At 38.2% G+C, this 13,823-nt stretch overlaps 1 protein-coding gene across 3 annotated transcripts in view; it reads right to left on the bottom strand.

Annotated features, from left to right (window-relative positions):
- Window positions 1–13,382, bottom strand: part of slc4a10 (solute carrier family 4 member 10) — a 28,182-nt gene extending 14,800 nt beyond the window's left edge. Inside the window, exons 1-7 of one of the 3 annotated variants that reach the window (XM_011489733.3) lie at window positions 13,168–13,382; window positions 12,416–12,457; window positions 5,636–5,717; window positions 3,052–3,198; window positions 2,648–2,786; window positions 2,077–2,237; window positions 1,719–1,904 (exon numbers count right to left, since the gene is read on the bottom strand). In XM_011489733.3, coding sequence (XP_011488035.1) covers window positions 1,719–1,904; window positions 2,077–2,237; window positions 2,648–2,786; window positions 3,052–3,198; window positions 5,636–5,717; window positions 12,416–12,457; window positions 13,168–13,194 — 784 coding nt within the window. In that variant the 5' untranslated portion in view covers window positions 13,195–13,382. Of the gene's footprint in view, window positions 1–1,718; window positions 1,905–2,076; window positions 2,238–2,647; window positions 2,787–3,051; window positions 3,199–5,635; window positions 5,718–12,062; window positions 12,305–12,415; window positions 12,458–13,167 lie in introns of those variants that run through there. The other 2 variants (XM_020713101.2, XM_020713100.2) reach the window with 2 other exon arrangements.
- Window positions 13,383–13,823: the final 441 nt, after the last annotated feature.

The raw sequence follows: 13,823 nt of genomic DNA, 5'->3' as shown, positions 1-13,823 counted from the left end.
AGGCTCGGCCAGAAGTTCTACACAGTATAAAAGATCTAAAAAAAAAAAATGGTAAGCTGCTGTAGAAAAATAAATAAAATTTTAATTAATTGCAATAAAAAGTAAATTACAGCAACTAAAATGCTCAAAGTCTGACTGAGGGACAAAATAGCTGGAGACAAAAAATTCTCCAAGAACTAGACACCTGGAAAGGACAGAGGATAGAAAAGATGCAGAGTTTTAAATAAATAAATATGAAATTTTTTATCAAAAAAAAGTATTTAATATCTCTGAGAATTTTAGAGATGGAACATCCATTTAGCCTTTTTGGTTAAGTTTCTTCATCCACGTTTTTCATTTCTGCTTTAAAAATAACAAAAATGGATCAAATCTTCAAAACGTCTTTACTTGTCTTTTGAGCCTTCATGGGTAAATGGTATAACCAAACCTCAATGCAAAGACAAGTAGTACTCCATGATGTAGTTCCTAAAAGGACCACCTGAGGCTGGTTTCAGAAATCAGCAATTTCCCATTCACTTGCATGTTAAAAGCCCAAGCAAGCCCAAAATCAGCTATTTTGATTTTGTTGGAGCCTAAACCTTTGGATAATGAGAAGCATATAATTGGCATATGATTGGCACCAAAAAGGGCCATGTTTCCACTCAGTTGCCTATTTTTCAAACGGAGTTGTTATTGTGAATATATGCAGGAATGGAAAGTAGTGGATTACATTTACTGATGATACTGCAACTGAATAGCTTTTTTCAGTACCGGTATATTTAATTTCTTTGAGTATGACCATGAAACTCTACTTTTGCTTTTATCTGGAGTGCAAAATCTATTAAAATATATTACATTTAAACCTCCTCTCAATATCTGTCATTCAGCTTGAAATGTTGTTTTCTGTCATTTACGACCTCAAAACTGTTCACTTTATCAGAACAAAGATTGTATCTGAGTAAAGATGCTCCACTCTGCCATGACCACTAGTTATTCTGTTATTCTGTTGGCTGGTTGAACCAGTACTGCTTGCACAATAATGTTAAGCTTCTTTAAAACGTCTATCTTAATGTGGTAAAGATTTTTACATTCACAGCTTTAAGTGCAAGTTTAACTAGTAAGAACTAAATACAACAAAAAAAGCTACAATTTCTGCTGCAGCATCCTGAAATAATATTCAAATGAACTTAGACTAATTTTAAAAGGAAAAAGTTAAGAATGAAGCAGCTTTGGCTAATCCTATTTGCTAAAATCTCTGACATCTTTATCTAAACCAAAATAAATGTTACTTTAATATTGCTTTTAATATATAAACAATAATGTACTGTTAGGATGCAGGTCACCATTGTTAAGGAGGTTTTTTTCTCAAAAATAATCAGCTATTCAATACTTTGAGCATTTTTTGGGAGAAAACTTTACTTTTACTTAAGTAGCCTATTTTTTTCCAATAGTACTTTTACTTGTAATTTAGTATTTTGACAATGTAAATTTAGTCTTACTTAAGTAAATATTTCTGTACTCTTTCCTACTCAGTTGGCCACGCCACTTCAAGCATCCTTCACAACCCTAGAGGTTCACGCTGGAGATTATTTGTCAAGTAAGCATGTTTTTATAGGTACAACCTATTTTACGTATTTTCTTCCTTATAAATTATTTAAAAATTGCATTAAAATTTAATAAAAATTTAAGTTAGGTTTTTCCCTTTTCACTGGTTGCTCGCTGTTCCTAAGCATTCTTACCATTTTTGTCCAGATTGAAGTCAGACGCTCGTCGGCCCATGTCTGCAATCGAACGTACTATCGGCAGGCGGTTGGCCAGCTTCTTCTGGTTCTGGTGATGGTGCTTCTTGAGCAGTGTTTCACGCACTTTCTGTCTGAGCTCGTCTCCAAGTGGTGAGTATAACTCCTGGTGATCTAAAACCATATCTAAGGCAGAAAGGTAGGAGCTGTTATCCTTCATATTCTTTTGTTAAACTTTATGCAAACAGAGAATGAACCATTTTGAAGATCCTACAACCGACAGAGAGCAACTTCTATGCCCTTATTTCGGTAGTACATAACAAAAGTCACTCCAGTAGGCCTAAAAGACAGAGATGACCTGCAATCTCTTCAATAGTATTCGCCCTCATGTCCAGCAGCACCGTGCTGTTGATGATGCAGCTGCGCAGTTCAAACAGGCTGTGCAGAGACAGTGTGGCTACGTAGGGTTTACTCCATCTTTCTCCTCCATCCTCCACATCCTCTTCAAACTTCAACCACCTGTAAGAGAGGTTTGTGTTTCCATCAAGACAAGCGAGCAGACAGCAAACTAACCAGCCATCTGTTCCACTTTGATGCACTCTGAGGCCTCCACGTTGAGCATTCAAATCTTGTTTTCTTTATTTTTTTCCTTCCTTACTGGCCTCATCTGGAAAACTCTCTAAATAAAATATTCCTTGGTGACTACGTTTGTCAAGAGAAGATCTCATACAGAGCATTACGATTTCCTCCAATGACACAAAACAATTACTGGATTGCAATTACGTAATGTGGTGGAAATAAACATATGGGGCAAATATGTATTTTTCATTAGGATAAAAGGGATCGTGCTTGTGCCATCCAGTCTGAGCCGTCTGTAAAGACATCCTGGCTTTGTGTACATGTAACACCACCATGACTGACATCCCCACCTGGCACTTTCCCGCCACTCTGAATCCTCCCCATTCTTCACACAGATCTCATCCATTTCTGTGAAGAGGTCATGAGGGATGTGCTCCTCATCGTCATCTTCCGCCCCCAGTAGGAACTGCACTCTTTGGGAGGGCGTGTCTGGTAATACAAGGATTTGCAATGAACTGAAGCTAATAGAAAAAAAAGATTTACTTTGCTTCATACATAGTCAGCTAAAGCTTCCAGACTGCTTAGATCTGAATGTGCTGCCAGTGAGGAACTATTTATGCGACAAATTATATCACAGACAGTCTCCAAGAGATCAAAACTAAAGAATCCCTTTGATCAAAAGGATTAATAAACAGGAAAATCTTTCAATTCCGGTCTCAACTACACTGATCCCATCTATATCTATGCCCAGTACCATAAAGAGGTGACTCTCGACCCTCCACCAGAGGGGAGTTCCTGCTCCTCCTCCAATGTTTGTTGCCATAGTGACGGTGCTTGCGATGGCTCCGATGCCGAGTACTGCCCAAGGGGACATGGACCCCAATGTACAGAGTCCTGTGGCCTGTGGAAACAAATCTAAAAGGGTTTACACAAAAATCAGCAACAACAAACACGTTTCTTTATGCTGATGTGCTTCTGCTTTCTGTTCTTCCATTTTAATTGAGCTTTAATTGATTAAAAATAAAAAAAATTGTAATTTTTGAAGCAACAAGAGTTTATAAAAAATGTTTCTATTTTAGTAATAATGGAAAAATATATAGAATACATAAGATTATCTGTCATACAATTCCAAATATCTTCCATCTATTGATGACATGCCTGTCAAGCACTCATCTATTTTTTTTTACAGTCCCTGCCTTTGGCAGTTCATCTTTTATTACAAAGTTCTGCACTTTTGCTCCATAAGGCTTTAAAATCCACCTTGTAACACAATGAGAACAATTTAAATATTGGGGAAAGTGTTTTACAGTATAACCTAAGATATTTAAAACACTTGCAAAGGTTTACTGGGCCTTTGCATACAGAGGCGTTCCCAGGCCAGCTGAGAGACGCAGTCTCTCCATCGTGGCCTGGTTCTTCCCCGGGGCCCCCACCCTGTGGGACATGCCCAGAACACATCCCCACGGAGGCACCCGGACCAGATGCCTGAGCCACCTCAACTGGTATTGGGAAATCTCTTGGAAATTAATGTCAATAAGGATTTTTAAGGGCCTAGAAAGCTACAGAAAAGGTCGGCCTCTCAGCATTTTTTGTAAAAACTGGAAGTAAGGCAGGTGTGGGACATGGGTCTCCAGAGCTATGGAGTTTAGCTTAATTATCTTAAAGAACAACAAATGCATGTGGTGCATAACATACCATGTATTATGCACTTTTAACTTAAATAGGAATACACATGATAAATATCTTCCCACTCCTCATTTGCAATTTCTTATTGGAGGATTTCTTTCATTTCATTTCTCCGAAATTGCACTTATTTTTTTAAACTGTTTCTCACCATAGAATTTACTATAAACTGTACATTGTGGTTTGTTGAGATTTTTTCTAATCCGGAAAAGCCTGTACATATATTTTTAACTGAGTTTATATTTACTTTTTAACTCTTCAATTGGCATTGATCTCTTGATTTTTTTCTTATTATTATTTTCTGAGATATTACTGAAGCTTTGGCGCAATTTTATTAAAGATCTACCACACCTTCAGGTATGCTGGGTTGCTGATTCTTCACTCCACATGTCACTCATCAATTAGTCCGCACTCTGAGCCAATAGCTAAAGTGCTCACTTTATTTACAGCCAATCACAATCAAATTCCTGCCTCCAGACATTGCCGGCCCACCTCTGTCCTGTTCTCCTCCTGGCTCTTCGATTCAGCACTGATGGCCTTAACCACCATCAGTGCATGGGCTCAGGGGTCTCTTCACTTGTTCCGAGGTCATCCCAAGCAAGCAAGATGTCTCCAGCCGTCAAAGACTACTGACAATTCATGCTTCACTAATAAATCTTTCAATCACACTTACGAGATCTCTCCTTATTGAAATCACTTTTGTTCATCAGCTGTCAGATATAATCCCCAAAATTAAGAGAAATCCAATATTAGTCTATAAGTTTCCCTTAAAAACTAAATATTGATAAATACACTTTTGAGGTATTGCATTGGTCTTATGGTTTCGATATTTTTACTTGGTTATCATACGTAGGGTAGCTGGGTTGTGCATAGAAAACACTGCCATATACTGTTAAACCTACAAAGGATTACATTGCTGAGAGTGTAAAACACATCTGCTGTGATGCCAAAGAATACTAGTCAAAATACTAGAGGGTCCAGGGCTACTGTTGAAGTTCAATATCTAACAAAACATAAGCAAATTCTGCTCTTCTTATGTCAATATTTATGACATAACTGATCAGCAAAACTACTGCATGAATGCGTTTGTGCAGATATGAGTCAGCATGACTTAGAGAAGGGAGGGAAAATGGGCTTTTCTCTTTCACTTTGCTGCTTCTTCTGCTAGTAAGCTTTGGAATTAAAACTCAATAAAAATAGATTAAAACTGTCTGCGGCCTTAAAACCTTTTCTGCTCCAAATGATTTCTAATTCACATAAAGTTTGGTTAAGAGCTTTTGTTTTAAATCTCCTGTAATGCCAAAGGGAGACAGATTAAATCACAAGAGGAATGCTGTGTAAAATCGTTAGGACCATATTTTGTGCAAACTGCCAGCTAATTTACCATATTACAAATCCACAATTCTGTCATCAATTCTCCTTCTTTGTTTTTGTGTTGGCATTTAGTTCTTTGAATTAGTCATTCTCGCTGCCTGATCGTTTTTTTTTTTTAAGGCTTTCCTTGTGAACTGAAATTACTGATGCATCCTCAGCTCACCCACAGCTTCTGCCTCCTACTCTGCTCTCAACAACCATCAAGAGGAAAGCAGCAGTTGTGAGGACAGAGTGGGTGGACTCAGCAGCAGAAGCAATTCCCGGTCTCACGAATCTGATACCTTCAAAATCTTCCTGCTCAAAGTTGGCTTTTTGCTGGGTCCATGTTCCTCCTCTGTCCACCACTGCCTCGTCTTCACTCCTCTGTTAGACAAACAAAAAAACAACAAGCGTTTGACTGAAAAGTCTGGAGTACAATGATCACAGCACCGAATCAAAGCAGCTGGAATTAAACCTCTGCCTGAGCTGCCATCCGTCTGACATGAAGATATCACAAAATAAAATGTTTGCTGAGTTGGTCTTTCATGCCAGTGAAAGGCATTTAGAAAAAAACACATTATCCCCAATGAACGGCACAGTTGTCTTGGAAACTGATTGCAGGTCTTAATCCAGTAAAGAAAAGGTTTTCATCATAGTCCAGGCAGTTCTGTTCAGCGTAAACCTTTGCAGTGACCTGTTCTGCTCAGTTACGTAAATCTGAGCCACAATGATAAAACCATGTGAAGAGTGAGTCATTCCCAGTTATTCTGCTTTAAAAAATAAAACTTTCATCTGAAAAAAGTTACGGTGCTTTCCTTAACAACCTATGGAAGCGATTCTGTAGCATAATAAAATATAAAAGTCAAAACCAGAAAGGGTTTTTCATTTTCAAAATGAAGCTGCATTTTTTGACTCAAAATTAAAATTAAAAAGCAATCCGACAAAATGCTTTTTCATTTTTTTCTTCAACACTGCTAATTCTGTCAATTAAAATCATAAAGAAAATGGTATTTAACTTTTCATTTTCAAAAAGTTTTCTGGTACATGTACAGCAAAAATTCATTTAGAAATATTTAATTTGACAATTAAAATGGATTAACAGAAATGCTTTTTTATTTTCAAAATGTAACTCAAATGACTCAAAATTAAAATGAAAAATCAATCCTTCAAAATGCTTTTTCATTTTCTACAAAAAAAAACAGCTTATTCTGTGTCATAATTAAAACGAAAATGCAAAGAGGGGATTGCATTTTCATTTTCACATCCACCCTGCGAATAATGTCGCATAATTCAATTCGACTTAGCATTTCCAGAGGGGAGGCGGGGCGATGATGTCAGTGCTATCTACGTGTGTCCGTCTGCTAACAGACAAAGACTAATTTTCAGTCCAAAAATGCAGCTTCATTTTGAAAATGAAAAAGCATTTCTGGTTTTAACTTTTATTTTTAATTATGCCACTCAATCGCTTCCACAACAACCAACTCATAAACATTTTAACAATAAAATTCTATAGAAAAATTGTATCTGTTATAGTTTAACAATATAGTCAAACAAAAATTTGTCTTACAGTTCATCTATATATGTATATATATATATATATATATATATATATATATATATATATATATATATATATATATATATATGGCATGTTATTGCACAGAAAACATGCCACAAAAAAAACATCCCACCAAGCTTTGTGTCAAGAATAAAAACACTATCGTTGAAGTGTTTCACTCAGTGAGTCTTAGCACTAGTCCTTCTGTTTGACAACCATTTCTAATAAAAAGATTGATGGTAGATTGATGGTAGTTATAGGACAAAAAATAATTATCTTAACTGAGTAGGAAATTCAGGGCAGGGCATGAAGAAAATCTGCTGATGTTGGCAGAAACTAGTATTTAAAAAGCTGATTGATCCATCCATCCAGCCATCCATCCATCCATCCATCCATCCATCTTCTTTCACTCATCTGATTCCGTGTCATGGGATAGCAGTCTAAGCAAAAATCCCAAGACTTTCCTCGCCCCGGCCACTTCCTCCAGCTCCTCCGGGGGGACTTGAGACGTTCCCAGGACAGCCAAGAGCAGTGGCGGTTCTACACTAACTTACTCCCCGGCAAGTAACCCAACCAGCCCCCCTGCACACATACAAATTTGACAACATCCTTTTGTCTCTATCTTTATTTAACATTTTACACAAAAAGCATGAATTTGATGACTCGTGTTACAGGGTGTCAAACTCAGTCGCACAGGGGGCCTAAATTAAAAACACGCTTTAGGTTCTGGGTTGAACAAGATAAACAGTTATTGAACACACTAAAGCTAAACTTTTAAACCTTTAAAATCTTTAAAACTGAGCTTTTTGAACAAAAAATAGACATGAATATTAATCCAGAATAAATCCAGTTAAACCTTAAATAACGTATAATATTTTGCTCTCCGTAAAAATGTATTCTGTCAAAATTATACAAATATGAACATGCTGCAGAACAAAACAAACAAAGCCTGGAAATTTTAATAATAAGAAATAAATCAAATCATTCTGTTTTCTTTGCTCTTTGTCATTTTTTCAGTGCTGGACTCCTGGCATTACTTTTATCAAGTTCATTTCTTGGTGTGTGACGTCCTGTGTGTGTGTCTTTGTGAAATGGATCAGAGGGATTTGATTTTTTTTTTAAACTGTAATTGTAAATATAACTTTTAAGTCTTATAAAACATTAAAAACTACAGTACATCATGGAACTCATCAGTGGGATTACTCCAAAAATATTTGGCATTTTTCTAATTTTGTGCAACACCAATAGTAAAAATCCTCCAAATAACCTTAAAACATTAATAAACAAATGATGGATTGTTCATTTATGATCTCATGAAGCGCAGCTGTTTTACTGCATTACCTGCTGTCTTTGTCAAATACTGACACCAACTAAACGACAGAAAAGACAGGTAATAAACGTATCTACAAAAGTTAGTAAATAATGACATTATTAACATAGGCTGAGTGATCCAACGGCACCCGAGGATCCAGGTGTTGCGTTATCTAGGCTGCGCTCCTCGCAGCCTGTGCCCACTACCCCTCCCGTTTTCCTTCTCTAAGACAGGAGCGCGCGCAGCTGGGGGGGGCGCCAATTCGCTGGTTTTAGGCCGTTCCAAAGTCTGTGAAATAATGGATAATAGAAAACCGATAGTGGCGCCATTTTTATTTTCTTCCAAGCACAAGCCGTCCCCCATTGAAATTTGCGCCCCGGGCAATTGGCCGCTACTGGCCGAGAGACATAGTCTCTCCAGCGTGTCCTGGGTCTTCCACAGGGCCTCCGCCCAGTGGGTCATGCCCGGAACACCTCCCCAGAGAGGCGTCCAGGAGGTATCTGGACTAGATGCCTGAGCCACCTCAACTGGCTCCTCTAGATGTGGGAGAGAAGCAGTTCTACTCCAAGCACTCCGCTTATCACCCTATCTCTAAGAGAGCGCCCAGCCACCCTATAGAGAAAGTTCATTTTTTCAATTGACTCGATGTCCCCAGCCTCTCTTTGTACCTGTATGAAACTTTCCCAGATGTGGGAGTTAAAGACTTCCCTGACAGAGGGCTCAGCCAGACATTCCCAGCAGACCCTCACATTGAGTTTGGGTCTCCCGGCCTCCTTCCCCGCCAGCGAATCCAACTCACCACCAGGTAATGATGGGTGGACCCTCTCTTTACCCGAGTGTCCAAGACACCAGGTTGAAGGTCACCTGAAACAGCTACAAAGTTGATCATTGACCTTCTGCCTAGGGGGTCCTAGTGACACATGTATTGATGAATACCCTTGTGCTCGAAAATGGTATTCGTTATAGACGAGCTCAGAAATCCAATAACAAAACACCCCTCGGTTCAGATCAGAGAAGCCATTCATACCAATCACGCCACTTCAGGTGCCACTGTCATTGGCTGCGTGGGCATTGTAGTCCCCCAGGTGGACAATGGAGTCCCCCATTGGGGCACTTTCCAGTACCCCTTCGAGAGACACCAAGAAGGCCTGGGAGCCCCAACCTCAGGCCTGGCTCTGTGACACCAATCCAGTAACGGGATCATTGCTTGTTCTTCTCATAAGGGGCTTCTGGATTGCTCTTTGTCTAATTCGTCACCCTGGACCTGTCTACCATGGGAGACCCTACCACGGGTTTAAACCCAAGACAACTTAGCTCCAGGGATAACGCAAGCTCTAAAACTCCTCCACCACATTAAGGTGGCGGTTCACGGAGGAGCTGATTGAAGTTTTAAAAACTTCAGATATTTTAAATCAAATTTAGAATTAATAATATAAATATAAGAAAAAGTATGTGAATATGAAATTTGAAAGAACAATACGAAAGTCTAAGTGTGCTGATAATTTTTTTTTTTTTGTCAAATTGTGCAGTTTTACTCACATCACAATGCAAATTAGGGGTGTAAACAACAAATCTAACATCAATATGTTACATGAAGAGAAATGCTAAAATTTTAGAAATATTCAACAGTGAGATGCAGTCTTGTATACACGAATGATGGGAGAATCCAAAGAGAAAAACAAGTTTATGTTTTTTTTTTTCTGAAATGGAGATGGATGCAGAATTGGGATAGTCATAATTATGTATACACTTAACTTTTTTGGAGGAAAAAACCCTTAATCAAAAGGCTAGTATTGTTAGTATTGCTACACACCAGCTACAGTGGGCTGTATGTCTATTGTCTTTTTTAGGTAACATTTATACTATTTGTTATAAAGATGTAGAATAATATCAATAACAAATCAGGATCAGCATATAATTGAAACTGTCAATGTAAAAACCAGCCAAAGACTTCTGCCTTAGTGTCTGCAAATAATTTGTAGATGTTGGAATGATGGAAGTGTTTTGAGATCATAGATGACAAATGTAATGATTGCAACGCTTGTTAAAAAAAAAGAGAGAGACACCTGATATTAGATATTCAATAACCTTTATAAAAATCAAGTGTTTGTCAACATGTGTTAGATGATATTAGGCATTTGAATGATATTTCATAATATATATCACCAATTTATTTCTGTACACTATAGTGAAAACATTGCATCAAAAACGTAGCAAACAAAGGGACATTCCTTTTTTAGTTGAACATTTTTTTTAAATATAGTTGTACCTAAATTTGCATCTACATTTAATTTCCTTGATTTTTCAACTGTCTTCATGTTTTTTTTTAGTCCTTCCATCACAGTACCATTATTTTGAAGTAACATTACTCTTGTTTGAAGTCACATTTTGGATACCCTGTCCAATGGAAATATGCGAATTACTACACAGGAGACTTGTACATGTGTACCACTTTAAATGTTTAAAAAGAATCACATTTCCATCTATTGTTTTGCCACCAGCAAAATGCTTGCTATGTAGCTGATACAGCCAACTCTTTAGCTCACGAAAAGCTCAATGATTGCTCATAAGTTTTAGGATTGAAGAGTTAACGCACAAAGAACCTGCAAATTATTTCAAACTATTTAGAACATATGAAACTTAAGTTCATAGAAGGGAGCTTCTTATTTTTAGTCAAGGGTTAACTCACAAAGGAAATAAACGGCCTGTGTAAACCAAGTCCTTAAAAAGAAACTTTCCAAGCTTTGTGAAGAAAAGTTACATTTTTAATCAAATTAATGTAAATGCACTGTAAGCCCATTAGAAGCCGGGATCTATTTTTCAACCATGCAGCAGCTCACTTTTCCAAAGTTGTCAAAGCACTTAAAACCCGTCTTTTTTTTTTTTTTTTGGGTCAGAGCTAGCTTTATTCTTGCTTTGCTTGAGCCACCTTGACTGCCAATAGACCATCGAGGCATTATGATAATGAATGGAACTGCTGTTCACAGCTGCAGCGCCACATGGACTGCTCAGGCCGCAGAGCTGATGTTGATAATCTGTGTACAGGAAAGGGATCAGCATCCTCTCTCAGATTAAGCTGCCAGTGGTTGATACGCAACATACCAGCCAGGCTAGCCCATATGAATGTACACAGGGGTCACACGCAATTGACAAGACTGCATTACATTCACTGTAAATGTAATGAACTGTGCATTTGTGGGGGTTTCCAGGAAACGGCAGAATGCTCCATAATCACAAAATCTCTGTCATGATGCAGCAGACCAGGACATACATGTTTGTCATTATACAGGTCCTAACAGGCACCAACACTCAAGCAACGTCAAAAAAGTCAATTCTCTTAGTATTTCATTGGATTATGATTTTAAAAAAAGAAAAATGTGAGGTTTCAAAAGAAATCTTTTCAAAATAAAAGGTAGTTTCTACGCTTAAGAAAAACAGCCCACGACAGAGTCAAAGTGAAGGCACATGTGGATCTGATCCCCACAGATGGCTATTTCCAGACCATCAGCGAGCTGCACTCAGGCTTTTATGTGGCATAAAATGCACCATAATCCTTAAATGTTTCTGCCCAGAACTTGTACATGCCATTGGAAAGCACATTTAAAGTACCCTTTATCTCAAACTACTCTCAATGTGTTTGTTTGTTTTTTGTGTTGAGCTGTCATTTGACCAACCCTGCATCCATCCCCAAAGCTGCAAAATGTTTATTTTTCATCAGTGGTATCTGGACAAAAAGAGAGACACACCTTGACTCTCTCTTAACTCTTAAGATTTTACCCACTAACTTAAAGAAACATTGTTCACATATCAGTAAAGCAGAGTGAACAAAGAACAATCTGAAATGGTAAAAGTATCTTACCTGACCGCCGAAGCCCCAAGGAAGGACTAAGTTATCAGAATGCATGAGCAGTCTGTGTTTGTCTTCTCCGTCTGAACAGAATGTGACTGTTGAAAAGCTGAGCTCTGAGCAAACTCCTGCTGCCCTGCTTCACACCACGGCTGATAAAAGCTGATGCCCGTCTGTTGTGCCAAACAACTGGAATTTATGACTGGGCATTGGGCAGCAGCGCTCTCTGGTCATGAGATTTAGACCTCGCTGCTGCTGCACTGAATCAATATTATCTCCCATTCATGCATGACGAAAAAAACTGTAAATGAGTTTGTGTTGACTCTGGCAGTTTTATTATTTATTTGCAACAGTGATGAACTCACCAAACTTCTTCGGCTGACTGATGAAGCCAATGAAGAGTTGACCTGAAAGAAAATCGATGCTGGCTTGAGCCTATGAGTAAAACACCTAAAGATGGGTCTGTTTCAATGATGAGACTGATGGGTTTTCAAGGTTAGGTCATGTTAAAGCCAAAGCTTAAACATTTACTGGAAAAACATAAACTATATCCTGTCACTCAACGGAAAAATCTGCTTTAAAATAAACAGGAAGTGGATAATAAGTACAAATGCTCAAACACCCTGAGAGCCTAGACACTCATCTTTCAGAGGTCAGTGACTTTTTATCTGTTTTTCATCCGGAAGAGATCATTTCAGCAAAGGAGAGATTACGAATGATTTATTTTATAAGGATTATTTTTGCTACACATGACATAAATCACAATGGATTTGCATATGTCTGTCATAACAGTGTTAGTGTATATAAAAACATAGCTTCACCAAACTTATATTAATTTTTAAAAAAAAAGTTAATTCACAATTCATTAAAAATGCTTTTCTAGCAGCAATTAGGTAAGAAGTCTTTTGCGCATGTCTTGTAACTTCCATATTGAAACCTATATTATTAAATTCTGCAGGGTTGTAAACAGCTTCAGCACCACAGCATTCAGTCATGTTTCTGATCCTTGAAAGGAACATATGAGCTCATTTGGCTGTTCAGCACCGCAGTCCTCCTCAGCCAGGATTCAGTGAAAGAATGCCTGCCCATAAACCACCGCGTTCTCTGAAGGCTTTACCTGCACTCTCGGCTCCGCAGCGTCCATCCTGTCGTCCAGTCGGACTCAGAGTCTTGAGCTGCGTGTGGTCCTGCAGGTGAAGCGATGACTGAGCGGTGCGGCGTGGAGCGGAGCTGCCTGCGGTCACATGCTGCTGCTGAGCTCCTCCGTTTGACTCTTCATGGTGATTAGCGCCTCTTACGCGCTCAGGAAGAAGACATGCGCTCCTAGCTGACTGCATGTTTCTGTGTGAGTCTGTGAGGCAAGCACAGTGGCGGTTCTACCCTGAATTACTCCCCGGGCGAGACCCTCCCCAGGCGCCCCCCCAATAGTCACAACAGAACTTTGTTTGTCTTTGTCAACTGACATGTTTTATTGTCATTGAAATTAAGAAGTGGATACAAAAGATGTCAGAATTCTGAACAGCATTATAATAGTTATCAGAACACAAAAAATAAAAGACCATAAGCATGGCAAAAATACAGTTAGCTAAGAAAATATTGAATCAAACTCAATATTAAATAAATAATATAAAATAAATATTTTAAAAACATTTATGAATTGGAAATTTTAATTGTCATGTTCTATATCGATCTCTACTTCAGAGAAGAAAAATTAGCTCATGTTTTCCGTCTTCAATCCTTTGATTGGAACATTTTTAGTTATGACCTGTTACA

The sequence above is a fragment of the Oryzias latipes genome, chromosome 21 (assembly GCF_002234675.1).
Source record: "Oryzias latipes chromosome 21, ASM223467v1".
In the NCBI taxonomy this organism is placed as follows: domain Eukaryota; kingdom Metazoa; phylum Chordata; class Actinopteri; order Beloniformes; family Adrianichthyidae; genus Oryzias; species Oryzias latipes.
Note: the sequence above shows the minus strand (reverse complement) of the source record. Positions and strands in the feature narration are given on the sequence as shown.